General features: G+C 29.0%; 2 protein-coding genes across 2 annotated transcripts; both read left to right on the forward strand.

Moving 5' to 3' along the window:
• The first annotated feature begins 11,240 nt into the window (after positions 1–11,240).
• LOC117930492 (probable disease resistance protein At5g63020) lies at positions 11,241–11,837 on the forward strand. Its single transcript, XM_034851140.1, has one exon. It carries the CDS (start codon positions 11,241–11,243, stop codon positions 11,835–11,837), a length of 597 nt encoding a protein of 198 aa, XP_034707031.1.
• Positions 11,838–11,940: 103 nt separating this feature from the next.
• LOC117930493 (probable disease resistance protein At1g52660) lies at positions 11,941–12,429 on the forward strand. Its single transcript, XM_034851141.1, has one exon. The coding sequence runs from the start codon at positions 11,941–11,943 to the stop codon at positions 12,427–12,429; it is 489 nt and encodes a 162-aa protein (XP_034707032.1).
• Positions 12,430–15,647: the final 3,218 nt, after the last annotated feature.

Here is a 15,647-nt window from a genome sequence, read left to right on the forward strand (position 1 = left end):
GATGGTACCAATGTGTGGTGTATATATATATATTTCTTATTAAACCATTTATGTGGACTCATATAAAGATGAGAAATTCACTTGCCGTACAACTATGAAAAACTATATAAATATGATAAATGTTCATAGTTTGAAGTTATTATTTTATATATTCTTAATTTGCTAAAATTCAAATTTGATTTGATTGTATTTTTTGTATTCTTTTTGCTAGCTATATAGATTGAATTCTTCAAAATAGTACATTTAAAAAAAATTACTTTTTTAATACATGCATATGTCATATTTACTAGTTTTGTGCATACAATATTAAGTGTTTGATAAATTTATTACAATGTTTTTATCTTATTAATTATACAATATATGTAATAGTTGATGTTGATAAATTTCAAGTAAACTTGATTACAAATTCTATAAGAGATAAAGTTAAGTCAATGACATTCAATTTCATGTGAATGACACTTTACATTCTACAAGAAGAATTCAACATGACCAACATGGTCTCTAGGATAGTAATGGATAATAAGGTTTAAGATGGATATGTCTGAAAGTAGGAGAAGAGAGTGATTTGATTCCTTTACATATAATTTTATTTATAATAATAAAAGAAATGGGGAAATGGATTTAATGCATAAAGAGATGAGATGGATATGTTTAATAATGCCCTATCTTAATTTATAAAGATTTGTATCATTTTTATATCACTTTTCTCACCTAAAAAAAAAAATTAAAATCTATAACTCAAATCCATCTTTTCCATTTTTTTTTTTCAAACTTCACCTTTTTCCTAGGTTTAAATAAAAAAAAAATACAAAAGATTTAAAAGTAAAAACCATCATTAGCCCATTTAAGCGTTGTAATGCAAGTTGAATACTACAAACTAACTTTAAAAGCTAAATGAAGTAGCAATATAAATTCACAATATTTATAATCTTTTTTTTTTCTTTATAAAAATTAGTCATTATAGGACAACATAGTGAACATTAAGAAGTTGAAGTAAGTGACCTTAAGGCATATTTGATGGCAGGTTCTATTCAAATGTGAAATCAATTTCTTGAAAAATGAGATATGCACTATTGATGATAGATGCTTTTGTCTAAAACAGGTTCTAATGAGATAAGTGATAGTCATTATCAATGCCGACCCACCTATTTGATAATTTTGTCATGCTCTAAAGTTGGAACTATTATCATGGTCACTTGGATTGTTGTGCCATATCCATTCTTTTTGTTTTTTTTTTAAATAAAGTTAAATAAAGGTGAATAAAACCAAATAACAATGCATCAAAATGGAAGGGGAATAAGATGAGTGCACATGAAGATATTGAGTTTTTTTTCTAAAAAGTAATTATGATTTAAGTTTAACAAAGATGAAAGCAAAGAAGTTGAACTCTCCTTTTTAAAGTTGTCTAAAGTTACATAATTGACCATTTTTTTTCCAATTTAAAACTTTGGATAACCCCTAAAATTACATCTTCATATTACCAATCTTATATTTTGCTTAATTTAATTTTTTAAATATTTTTTTATTGTGCCGATAATTTTAAACACATTTTCGTCACAAGATTGGTAATCGATCCACTTTTATATGATAGAGGCTTGTATAAATATAATTTTTATAAATAAATATTATATTAAAGTAATATGTAATTCATTGAATTTTAAAGTACTATGATAAATAGAATTAATAGATAAGATATATTTCTATAATATTTAAAAATAAATAAATGATTTTTTATTTATTCTTTTTGTTTTTATAAATATTAAATATATTTGGTGGTTATAACTTGTTTTGTTATTTTCATTAAATATATATATATATATATATATATATATATATATATATATATATATATATATATATATATATAAATTTTTTATGAAATACTTGATGTCATGGACATGGTTGGTTTGATAAATAAGAACAAAATAGGGATGAGTTGAATGATAATTTTCTATTTTCTTTTATTAAATTAGGTATCAAACAAATTTATACCTTTATCCTTAACTTCTTGTTATCAAATTTAAAAAGTAAAAAGTAAAAATATAATACCAAACGTGACTTATGAAATAATTTTAAAAGTTTTGATATCAAAACTTTTAAAAAGAAGTAAATTAAAAGCTCGTTTGACAGTGCCTTTTAAAAGTGTTTTTAGTTCTAAAAACACTTAAAAATATTTTTTTAAGGTAAAAAATAAGTGTTTAACAATATTTGAAAAAACACTTTTGAAATTTTAGAAAAACACTTAAAAGTGTTTATTAGAGAAGCACTTGAGAGGTGTCTCTTTTAAAAAAACACTTTAAAACTTTTCATATATTACTAAAATACCATTTCCCGCTATCCTCCATTTCTCTTTCACCCTCTACTTCCTTCTCACTTACCTCTTCCTCTTTCACTTCCCTTTCATACCAATATTTTTCCAAGTTTTTATAACAATATAAATTTTTATATATATTTTTTGTAATAAAAGTATTCGGTTTAGTATAATATTTTTTTTTAATAAAAGTCATTTTTAGTAATTTACTATTATTAAAAGTGTTCTTATACTTATACAATATGTTATAAAAAAACATTATTATAATCACTTTTCTAGATTCTTATAATAGTGTTTTTCACAAAAGTATTGTAGAAAATATTGAGATGTTATATATTTTTATTTTATAAAAAAAATAAATTAAGATGAGATGTTGTTCACTCTAATTTTTATTCCTTTAACATACATAATATAAGACTTGTTACACATATCCAATTTGATATAAGTTATATAACCTAATATTTTAGGGTATTATTATTAATATCTCAAAAGGGCATTATCCGTTGGTGTGGGTAGTTTTGTAAATATTCAAAGAAAATAGGGGTAAAAATGGTAAAAAAAAAGTTATAACAAAACTTACATTCCAACTTTTATAGTATAAAGACATTAAAATTAGATCATATTATCAAACCTTGTAGGCAAAAATAATTTAAGTAACTAAGCGGGGCGATTCACATATATTATATCTTAAAACATGTATGATAAATAAATTATGATTATTTTTTATAGTCAAAGAAGAGTTTAAAATGGCAATAACTTAACAGCCAAAGGAGACCGAAACTTGAATGTGTTGTGGGAGTCACATGCTCTTGGTTAATGGCAGACAATGGAATTTAAAGTCACTGATTATGATTTCATGTATTGGTCTTTTTCTCTATTTCATTCATTGCTACAATAGGCTTCCATTGATTGAGCCGAATACTAGGAGCCCTTTTTCACTATACACAATAGTGGTTCATGTAAAGGCATCCAAGGCTCAAGATGTTTGTCTTTGTTATTGAAAACTGATAGCCCACTTTCATGTAAGCTATAGACCATGTATTTGTTTTCCTTTGTTGGTGGTTACAATTTTATTTTTTTATTTTCATCAAAATGAGAAGAAAAAAAAGTTTGGTAATTATGTAATAAAAAGGAAATAAAATTATAATTTTTTTAAAGATTTTTTTACTATTTTTTATGATTTAGGAGCAAGTGTGATGGTATTGAAGTTCGTAGAAATCCAAAGAGACCTATGGGAGTTTGGATACATTACTAGTAAGGAAAAATAGAAATATGTAAAAGAATATTTTTTTTTTTTTTTTTTTTTTGTGGTTGTTATAGTTATATTTGTTTGAAATTGTTTTGTAATAACAATCAATTGGCCATGATCAAAGAGAAGGATAAGGGAGTGAAGATAAGTGATGATGTAAAGAGTAATACTTTTGTGGCTAATATAATTAAATTTTAAAATTTGAATTTGAAGTAAATGGCAAATTAATGTAGTTGAGGAAAAAAATGAGCAAGAAGTAGAATGAGCTTTAAAAAGTAGAAAAGAAGATTTCATGGCAAAGTCAAAGGAAAGTTCAAAACAATATTCGCTTAAAAAGGGTGTGGGTCCAAAGGTGAATTTTTTGTAATGAATAAAAAATTTCATTACTTATGTATTTGTTGCAAATTATATTAATGTAAACATGTTTGATGTTTGTGTATCTTTTCAATTATATCTTCAGACTCGATGCTCACCCGAGCGAGTGATTAGTGTTATTGAAGAATTAGAACCAAAGCAAAAAGCAGTCATAAAAGAAATAGGATTTGGTAGCCTCTTGGAACTTCGATGTAGGAAAATTGATCATGGATTATGTCTTTGGTTGATAAATAGTTTCAATCAAAACACTTATATGTTAGAGCTATATAATACTTGTATTAAATTATCCTCAATTAATGTTGAATTTATTATGGGATTGAGGGCAAGAGAGTTGAGGATTGACATGAACAAAGATGTTAGCAATAAGAATGATTTATGTAAAAAAAATATTGTGATAAAAGGGGCGATTGCCATTAGTCATGTTAGAAAATCAAATTAGGGAGAATAAAGAAGGTGAGAATGATTTCAAAGTTTGTTTTGTATTATTTGTGTTGGATGCATTGTTGTGCCTAATAATCAAGTTTTTTGTGAAGCATTCTTTTTTACATCTTGTGGAAGACATCGATTCAATAAAGAAGATGAATTGGGTTGAATTTGTGTTGTCTTATCTTGTGCACGGGATCGAAGAGTTAAAGAGGAAAAAACAAAGTGGATTTTGCGGTTGCCTATTGTTTTTTATGGTAATATCCTTGTATATAATTTACGTTATAGTGAATTTCGAATTACTTATAAAACAAATTATTAGAATATATATATATGTAATAAAAGTATTTGGTTTATTATAATATTTTATTTTTTAAATAAATGTCCTTTTTAGTAATTTACTGTCATTAAAAGTGTTTTTGTACTTATACAATATATTATAAAAAACATTATTAGAATCACCTTTTTAAATTCTTATAAAAGTGTTTTTCATAAAAGTATTGTAGAAGAAAACACTTTCACTAGAAGTAGTGTCAAATGGGCTCTAAGAGAGATTTCATATATTTTTAATATCACATATTGAGATGTTATATATTTTTATTTTATAAAAACAAAATTTAGATGAAATGTTGTTCACTCTAGTTTTTATTCCTTTAACATACATAATATAAGACTTGTTACACATATCCAATTTGATATAAGTTATATAACCTAATATTTTAGGGTATTATTATTAATATCTCAAAAGGGCATTATGTGGTGAATGGCAGACAATGGAATTTAAAGGGGAGAATTGTGTTTTGGGCCCAAAAATTAAGATCTAGTCCATATATCTTACATAATTAAGCCCAACACCCAAAGAAAGTCTAAAAATTGAGAATAAAAATATTGTCCTTTATTAATCCCTAAAATACCCTGAACCCTTACATAGGCACATAGTGAGTGTGAATTTCAATTTTTTTATGTTTTTTTTTTCTCATTTTCTATTTCCTATTAAGTATTATTCATTTCTAACTTTTTTTTTTCTTTTTCTTCCAATCTATATTTCTATTTTATGTCAAATAAAAAGCAAAAATGTTTTTTTTTTTCTTTTTTTCATTTTTAAAGATATTGAATTCTTTTACTCTTATTATAAGCAAGGATAAAATTTTTGGATTTTTCATCCAATATTTTTTATCTTTTTGTATTTATATTTTAGTTTAATTTTCATTTTTTAAGTTAAATTTATATTACTCTTTCATTTATACTTTTCTCTTATTTTTAATTATTTTTTATATTTTCTACATTAACCATATTTTAAAAAATTTAAAAATTGACTATCACTTCACTCTTATTATATATATATATATATATATCCTTTTAGCTTTTTAATTTTTAATGTTTTTATTTTAAAATTTTTTAAAAGATAAATTTATTGAAAAAAATTAACTAAGATATGAAGTTCTAATATTATATTAATAATTTTTCTTATCTAGATAGACTAATGCAAAGTATTTTGACTCACAACAATAAAATTGTCAGTACAATTTTTTAGTGAAACTTTAAAAATTAAATTTCAAATAAAATATATTATATAAAATTTTATCTAAAAATGATTGAAAGTGGTATTTAATTTTTTTATTGACTTTCAAACTTATCTAATTTTTTACTTGAAAGGTAATAGAACATGTTTACAAAAAAAAAATTAGTTTTTCATTTTTTAAATAAATGAGTATAAATATATTAAAAGTATTAAAGATAATTTTAGTAAAAAAAAATTGATAAATATGATTATAATTTTAAATATAGATTCATTTGGACAAAATTTTACAAAAAAAAAAAAAAAAAAAAAAAAAGTGGAAAGAAAGAACATTGCTAAAACTACAAAAACAAAATATGCAATTACAAAATTTGATGATGAAATTTAAAAATAAAATTCGAAACAATTCTTGAGTGAGAGAATTTGAGTGCGGAAAAATCTTTGAGTGTGGAAAAATCCTTGAGTGGAAAAAAATGGGAAAGTTTTTCAAAATCACTTGAAATCCTTAACAAAAAGTAGTCTTGTACACCCTTATACAATTAGTAAATTTGTCTTGTACAGTTAGTGTAATACCCTTGTACAATAACTTAAATTTCATACTTCATCTCATGAATATCTGACAATAAGTCGGTTAACCATGTTTGCATTGGTTTTGTTTTTTTAAAAAAGGAAATATTGTTATATAATTTTGTTTTACAATCATCATAAGTGAGGTACCTAATCAAATGACCATATACAAGTTAAATAAAGTGCATGAGATGAATGTATGCTTAACCAATGTGTATAAGGAATGTCATCTATCCTCGGTTAGGGAAAATAAACAAACAAAATTTTCATAATCACTTAAAATCCTTCACAAATAATAGTCTTGTACACCCTTGTATAATTAGTATATTTATCATGTACACTTAGTGTAAATACCTTGTACAGTGACTTAAATTCCATATACCTCGTACAAATCAGTTATAAAATACCAAAGTTATTTATTTATTTCATTTTATTTTTGGAATTAAAGAAAAAATAATAAAAAATTTATTTAACCATAAAAATATTAATATAAGATATGTTAAAAAATAAAAATAACCCCAAATTTATTTACTTATTTCATTTTATTTATTTAAATTAGAAAGTAATTTATTTTAATAGATCAAAATGTGCACAATTAATCTTTTACTTTGTTAATTATGGATATATTAAAATTTTCTATTAGACAAAAAATAAATAAATAAAATTAAATTAAAAAGAGTAATAAATATATATAATTTAGTTATTTAATTATTTTTCATGTAAAAGATAGTCACACAAAAAACACATAATTGACCAATTCCTTTGTTTAATTGTAAACATACTATATTTTTTTAATTTTATTATTAAAATAACTAATGGAAAAAAATAAAAATGGATAATCAATGAATAAAATTTAATTCTTTTTATTATTTTCATATAAAAAATAGTACTAAACAAGGTTTTCAATTTTTATTTTTAAAAATAGTTTTCATTTTTTAATTAAATGTTTTTTCAAAAAGAAAATATAAAAAATATAAAAATATTACCATTTTTTTAGAAAGTATTTTTTAAAATAGTTTTTGAACATAATTTTTCTTTATTTATAATTTAAAATAGAAAATAATGCTGATTTTCAATTATTTATATAAAAAAATTAAAAACAATGAAAAATGATTTTCAATTATTTATATAAAAACAATGAAAAATCCAAATTGTTAAAATAGAATTATTATGGTTGTGTGAATAGTTGTATGAAAATTGTTAAAATCCAAATTTTAAAAAAGCTTATGTGAAAGGTCATTGGGTATTTTAATCCATCACTATTTTATATCCTTAAAAGGTAATATATGGAAATTTGAAGGGTATATTAGTCTCTTAACATCTTATATCCTTTCTAATAATTATGTGAGTTGTATGGACCAAATGTTAATTTTTGGGCCCAATTGGGCCTAAAACACAATTGTCCCAATTTAAAGTCACTAATTATAATTTCATGTATTGGTCTTTTTCTGTATTTCATTCATTGCTATAGTAGGCTTCCATTGATTGAGCCTAATAATGGGAGCCCCTTTTCACTATACACAATAGTGGTTCATGTAAAGGCATCCAAGGCTCAAGATGTTTGTCTTTGTTATTGAAAACCGATAGCTCACTTTCATGTAAGTTATAGACCATGTATTTGTATTCCTTTGTTGATGGTTACAATTTTATTTTTTATTTTCATCAAAATGAGAAAAAAAAATGTTTGGTAATTATGTAATAAAAAGGAAATAAAATTATAATTTTTTTACTATTTTTTATGATTTTTTTAATGCTTATAAGTGAGAGTGAGTCACCCATATTGTTGTTTTAGACTATGTTTGGTTCCCAAAAACTACTAAAGAAAAACAAATACTAAGAAAAATGATTTTCTCTTGTTTAGTATCATAATGAAAAATACAAAAGAAAACCAAATATAATTAAAATTCCTTAAAAATTTATATATTTTTAAATTTTTTTATCTTTATATAAATAATTTATTAAGCTTAAACTTATTTTTTATTTTCCTTCATTTTTTTCTTTCCTCCTATATTTCTTCTATATTTTCTTTCCCTCGCATTTTCCCTCAAATTTTCCAGAAACTAAATATACCCTTGCTAAATAAAAAAACTTGGGTGGGTTGGATGATAATTTTTCATTTAAAAAGTTTATAAAAAAAAATAGAATATATTAATAAATTCTATATAAAAAATAAAATATTATATAAAAAATTTAGATTTATTTCATATATTTTAAAAATATCTTAAAATTTTAAGACATAATTTATTTTGATATCTCAACTTAAAAATTTTTTCTTTTTAAATTTTTGTCTTTTCAATATAAAAATCTGGTATATTATATAAAATATAATATTATTTTAATATTTTATTTTTAAAATAAAAAATAGGAAGTGTATACATTTAAATTCACATATATTTTTTTAAAACATTATACATATAAATAGCTATGTCTCAATAATACAAACATCTTTTGAGCAATTTTCATTTTCCCATCAACAAAGTAGTTAATGTTGTTTTTATGTAAAGAAAATTTAATTATATGCTTAAAAAATAAATTAATAATAATAAGAATAAATAGTAAAAACTTAGGTGGTGTTTGATTTTTCTAAATAGAAAAAGTTAAATATTTTGACTTTTTTTTATTCAACTAAAAGTAATCTATTGATATTAATTAATATAACTAAATTAAATATATTAATAACAAATTCACTTTAATTATGTTAGTTGATATCAGCGGATTACTTTTACCTAAATAAAAAAAATTAAAATTTTTTTTTGGTTCAATAAAAAACAAACACTGTCTTAGTAAAATTAAGGTTTAACTGGACAAATGTATCTTACATTGGTTACAGTAAATTCTAATAACTAATATTAATAAAGAATAGAAATGAGGGCACTTTGGCATATTTTTGTTTTAAAGGAGATGAAAAAATGGGAATAAGGGAGGAAGGGGAGTAAGATGAGAGATAATTTAGATGATTTTTTTTTTAAATATAAAAAGGTTTTTAAAAAGGTTCGAATAATATTTCCCTTTTAACGTCTTCAATACCTATAATTTACTATGCTTTAAAAAATATTAGTTCAGGCGGGTGACTCTGAGTCTAGAATGAGTTGTGGGAGTAGGTGAATAATGGACACTGGAATCCAAGGCTGCAAAATACTTGTTTTTGTTAAAAATGCCTAAATACACTCAAATCATCAATCAATTTTGGTGGTGTATTCTCATTTCTCTCTGCTTGGAACCCTGCTGCTGCTGCTTTCTCTCATACCTACTACTCTAATCTCCTTTTCAGTCTTCACATCCAACCTTACATCAGGGACCTGCTTGCTCTGCCTTTTTTTGCTTTCAAAACGTTAGCTGTCCTTGTGCTCGTTTTCTCACACTGAATCAAATCACAAGCATTCCTTGAGCTCTCTCCATCACTTCACTCTCTACCCATATGCCACTTTATCATCCATTCCTAACTTCACTCGTTCCCAATTTCACCACTGTTTCGTCTTTCCATTTTCCTACTCACCATCCCTCTGCTTGGAACAGAACACTCTTCTCCTTTCATTTCTTGCGCTCTCTTCTTTTAGTTTCTACCTTTCATTTCCTACTCACCATCCATTACTATTGCTCTCTACGATTGTCATCACACTCGTTCTCACTCCTCATCACCATCCATCCTATTTCCATCTTTCCTTCTTTGATTAACAAATACTCTGGTGCCTTCATTTCCTTCATTAATTTCGTTTTTCTCGTTCAATCCAAGTACATCATTATCCTCTCTCCAGTTTGCTTTCCTCATCTAGCTATTTCCCCATAACTTGAAAAAGAAAACTTAACTAAATACTGATTGAAAATTTTGGATACAATGGAGAAAAGAAACACTCTCAAACACTCACTTTGATACAATAAAACTCTCAAAGTTACAAAATAAGAACAAGAAGAATAAGAACACAAGAAAGGCTCAAACAAGTTCTTGGAACTTTGTCCAAAGACTCTATTTCCTCCCACTTCTAGAAATCTTTAGGGAACTAATGGAAATAGTCTTGGGATTGATCAAGCCTTTTCACTTTTCTGCATAAGATTTCAAAAAGAAGAAAAGTCATATAAAGCACTCTTAGGGTTGAAAAATGGTTACAAGGATGAGAAAAAACCCATTGTCTTCCTCAATTTCTTCATCTTTGTAACATTCAAAAAATTAAATCATATGTTTAATTCACACATTAAACATGATTTAATCTCAAATGTGTAACTCTCTTACACTTAACCTCTTAAGTTTTATAAAGTTACAAAGATGAGAAGACTCATTGTCTTCCTTAACCTTTCAAGTTTTGTAACATTTCAAAACTTAATCATATGTGTAAATACCTCTTAAGTTTTGTAACATTCCAAAACTTAATCATGTGTTTAATTCACACATTAAAAGTGTAACCCTTCTTACACTTTATTTTCAAAAGTTATTTTTTCAAAAGTGTAACTCTTCTTACACTTTATTTTTAACCAACAATATATATATATTTATATAAATATAACAAATACTTGGTAGATCCAATTGGACGTCAGCTGGGTTATCTCTCTTTTGATTCCGGAGCCCTTTTGTCCTTGTTTGTTGTCCATTCCTACTTTCGGCCCTTTCGCATTCCTGGTGCTTGTCTCTCCTCTTGGAGCAAAACTCTTCTCCTTCGATAGATAAAACCTTTCATCTCCTTGTTTTCATTTCTCACATTCAATCCAATAGCCCTCTGTCCTTATTATTCCTTTTTCTGTTATCTGCTTTAGCTTAATTCTCACCAATTTACCCAGGGAAAAAAAGAATTTTAAAGTAGAAAATGGTGGAGATTGTTATTTCCATTGCAGCAAAAGTTGCTGAATACTTGGTTGCTCCAGTTGGACATCAGCTAGGTTATCTCTTTCATTACAATTGCAACATGGCGGAACTCCGGGATCAAGTTGAGAAGCTGGGTGAAGCAAGGGAGAGCCTGCAGTTACGTGTGGGCGAGGCTAATAGGCATGGGAGTGAAATCTTACTAGATGTTCGCATCTGGCTGACACAAGCTGATGACATCTCCCAGGATGCTCAGGAATTCATTGAAGATAAAAAGAAAGCAAAGAAGAGCTGTTTCAAGGGGTTGTGTCCTAATTTGATCTCACGATACCAGCTCAGCAGTCAAGCAAAGAAAATGGCCCTGGATGTCAAGAAAAGCCAAGAAGGAGGCGATTTTCAAACAATATTTTATTGGCTCCCCCCGCCAGGGGCTGGATCTGCAGCTCTCGAAGGTCACGAAGCTTTCGAATCAAGAAACCTGACATTGGAAAAAATCATGGAGCGGTTACGATGTGATGATGTCAATATGATTGGGATATGGGGCATGGGCGGTGTGGGCAAAACCACGCTGGTCAAACAAGTGACTATACAAGCTAAGTAAGAGAATTTGTTCGCCACAGAAATCTATATAGATTCATCCTGGACTCGACAGTCGGAAAAACTTCAAGAAGGAATTGCTAAAATTCAACAAAAAAACTGCAGAAATGTTAGGCTTCCAATTTCAGGGGAAAGATGAAACCACAAGAGCAGTTGAACTGAAGCAGAGACTGAAGAAGGAGATGATCCTTATTATCTTAGATGACATTTGGAAGGAAGTTGATTTGGAGAAAGTTGGAATTCCTTCTAAAGATGATCAGAAAAAATGCAAAATAGTGTTGGCTTCTAGAAATGAAGCCGTATTACGCAAAGACATGGGCGCACAAGAATGTTTTCCAATTCAACATCTATCACAAGAAGAAGCTTGGCATTTATTTAAGAAGACAGCAGGTGATTCCGTGGAGAATAATCTTGAATTGCAACCCACAGCAAGGGAGGTAGTTAAAGAATGCGAGGGTCTTCTACCAGTTGCAATTGTAACAATTGCAAAGGCATTAAAAGATGAAAGCCTGGCTGTATGGAAGAATGCCTTGGAAGAACTCAGGAGTTCTGCACCAACAAACATCAGAGAAGTGGAGGAAAAAGTATACTGCTAAAAATATCTGGGAAGTCGGTGGTGCGTGCGTGGAGAAACAGAGGAAATTTGGCATTTTCGCAAGGTGCCTAAATCCTCCTTGCGAAATTTCGCAAGGTGGTTTCTTCATGGTGCGAAATGGCAAAATTTCGCACCATGAGGAAAATCCCCTTGCGAAATTTCGCAAGGAGAAATTCACCTTGCGAAATTTTCGCAAGGTTTGATGCAGTTGTCTTCCGAAGGCCATATCTTCCTCATTTCAGCTCCAAATTGTACATGGTTTGAAGCGTTGGATTCTTGACTTCATGAGATTTGAAATGGTATATAGTATGTAGAAAATGGACTTCGGGAAGTGCCCCAAAAGTGCGAAAGAAGACTGCAGCTGCTGTCCTCCGTTCTCCTCTATCTTCTCCATTGTTCTTGTTTGTGCTCGTGTTTCCACTTGAAATTCAAGCCTGTAAACTTCCAAAATCCTTGCTTTAACTTGTCCAAGTAGCTCCTCCATCATTTGGCATGCTTGAATTGATTCATAAGCTGATAAAAACATGTAAACTTGCCACAAAATGGTTAAAACCAATTAATAAGGACCTTAATGAATTAATTGGGTTAAATGAATATGATTACTACACAAAGGTGCTTAAAACCATTATAATTAGGTCTACAAAATAGCACTTTTTGGTAGTAATCATATACTCATGCCTGGAGTGGAGCTACAACCATTTGAAAGGCAATGAAATCAAGTCATTGTTCTTACTTTGTGGTTCCTTAAGCTATGGTGATATTTCAATGGACCGCTTGTTAAGGTATGCTATGGGTTTGGATTTGTTTGACCACATCAAGTCATTGGAGCAAGCAAGAAATAAACTAGTTACACTGGTGGAAATCCTCAAAGCCTCAAGCTTGTTACTTGACGGTGAAAATCATAGACACAAGTTTGGAGGAGGAGCTTCAAGGTTGCTTTTCATGGATGTTGATAACAAGTCTGTTAGGCTACATGATGTTGTTCGTGATGTTACCAGATATATTGCATCCAAGGATCCTCATTGATTTGTAGTTATAGAAGATGTTCCATTGGAAGAATGTTCAGGGACTGATGAATCCAAATACATCTCTTTAAATTTCAATGCGGTGCATGAGCTTCCTCACAGGTTAGTATGTTCGAAACTTCAATTTTTTTTTATTTTTTTTATTGCAGAACAACAGTCGTTCCTTGAATATCCCAAACACAATTTTGAAGGGATGAACCTACTCAAAGTTTTAGGTGGTGTTTGTTTTTTGGTTGAATAGAAAAAGGCAAAATATTTGGCTTTTTCTATTTAGCTAAAAGTAACTTGTTAACATCATCCAATATAAACTTGTTATCTGAGCCACGAGAAGGGAAGTTGGGTTTTGTTTTAAGTTTTTAATCTATCCTAGGAAAAAATAGCAATCTACCTAAGGCGATCCTTGCCGGGTTGAGCTCGTTGTTAGCCGGTGTTAAGTGTTTTAGGGTTGTAAAAGGGTTGGGGTGATTACTCACTAGGTTTGTCAATATGCTATTAGGCTCTAGATTAAAACCTTAAAATGAGTTCGATTTTCAGAACCATGTCTAGGAAATCCACAGATTCTTAAGAAGCTGTAGTGAACAGTAAAGAGATCAATTATCCTAAAACCCAAAATGATTTAGATGATTGGAAGTTACCCAAGGTATCTAATCAAGAAATTTATAAGAAAAGAACATTTAAGTTCTTTACAGACTACACTATTAAGACACTTGAATGGACCATAAGCTTAGAACAGGAAGATCAAGTGATAAGACTCTTGGATGGTAAATCCATAGAAAGACATAAGAAAGACTACAACTTCATACACTTTAGTATGATTCAAGTTGCAGCTAAGCCTTTGACAAGAATAGGTTTAAATACCTCAATTGTCATGTGTTTAAGAGATAATAGACATCTTGATTATCGAGATTCTATTATTGGAGCAGTCCAAGCAGGATTGAATGATGGTCCTGTTTACTTCCAGTGTTATCCTAACTTCACAGTTAGATTAAGAGACGTCAACATCTTAAATTCAATTGTCTTCCATGTTAAGACCCATGGATTTAAGTTTAAGGAAGGAAATAGTCATGTTTCCATATCCACAAGTGTAGACCCTCAATTTTGTCCCTCGACACTGACATTTATCCTTTGGGTGTCACCTGCACCCATCGTTCTCATATGGCACCACTAAGGCCCCTTTTGGGCTTAGTCGGTGTCTGAGCCTCGTGTGGGCTTGTCTGTGGTCCATTGTGGTGCGTATGTGGTTCATTTTGGAGGGTCATCATGGCCATTTTCCTAGTCGTTCACATCACCCTATAGGAAGGAAGTGGGGTCATCCCGATGTTTTAGCTTAGTTGGAGTTTATAGGGGCATGTGAGGTTCGGAGCACTCGGGCTTGTTTTGATCATATCTCCCTTTTCTGAACTTGAATTGTGTATCGTTTTTTTTCATGGATTCCTCACTCTTCCAGGAACATTCTTTCAAATTTTCAAAATTTTTGCAACCGGTTCGACTGGTCGGCATCTGGTTCAGCCGGTTCATCAAGTCAACCGGTGTAGAACACTGATTTTTGGTAATTATTTTGATCATATCTCCCTTTTCCGAACTCGGAATTGTGCACTGTTTTTTTTTTCATGGATTCCTCACTCTTCCAAGAACATTTTTTCAAATTTTCAAATTTTTTTACAACCTGTTCGACCGGTTGGCATCCGGTTCAGTCGGTTCAGTCGGTTCATCGAGTCAACCGGTGTAAAACACTGATTTTGGTAATTTTGGGACCCAAATCCTACATGGCTCAGGCCCATAAGCTCCAGATCGGTTTTGGGCAATGTTGTGGGCCCATTTTGGGCCTTGGTTTGGGCTCCTTGCAGCCCACCACGAATCCATATGGATTCTTGGTGGTGAAGCAAGCTGAAAACTGAAGGGAGTAAGCTGCCTCGTAAGTGCAGAGAAATAATGGGGGGTGTGTTTTCCATGCTGATGGAGGGGATTTCGGTGCTGAAGGGAAGGAACCCAGGAGGCTCAAATGCTGAGAGGGGTATGAGTATAAAAGAAAAAAGAAAGAAAAGGAGGCACTTTGGAGAGAGGATTTTTGCTGGTGAGAAAAACAGAAGGTCAGGGCACCTTCTGAGTTAAGAGCGTGGGGGAAAGATTCAGCACTGTGGTTATTTCGAAGAGGAGAGCTACAACATCTCATTTTTTGGAGGTCATCATAGGC

Source organism: Vitis riparia, chromosome 14 (assembly GCF_004353265.1).
Source record: "Vitis riparia cultivar Riparia Gloire de Montpellier isolate 1030 chromosome 14, EGFV_Vit.rip_1.0, whole genome shotgun sequence".
Lineage (NCBI taxonomy): Eukaryota > Viridiplantae > Streptophyta > Magnoliopsida > Vitales > Vitaceae > Vitis > Vitis riparia.

What these genes read in the sequence shown, in the direction of transcription:
- LOC117930492 (XM_034851140.1), top strand. Translation starts at nt 11,241, where the DNA reads ATGGTGGAGATTGTTATTTCCATTGCAGCAAAAGTTGCTGAATACTTG.
- LOC117930493 (XM_034851141.1), top strand. Translation starts at nt 11,941, where the DNA reads ATGTTAGGCTTCCAATTTCAGGGGAAAGATGAAACCACAAGAGCAGTT.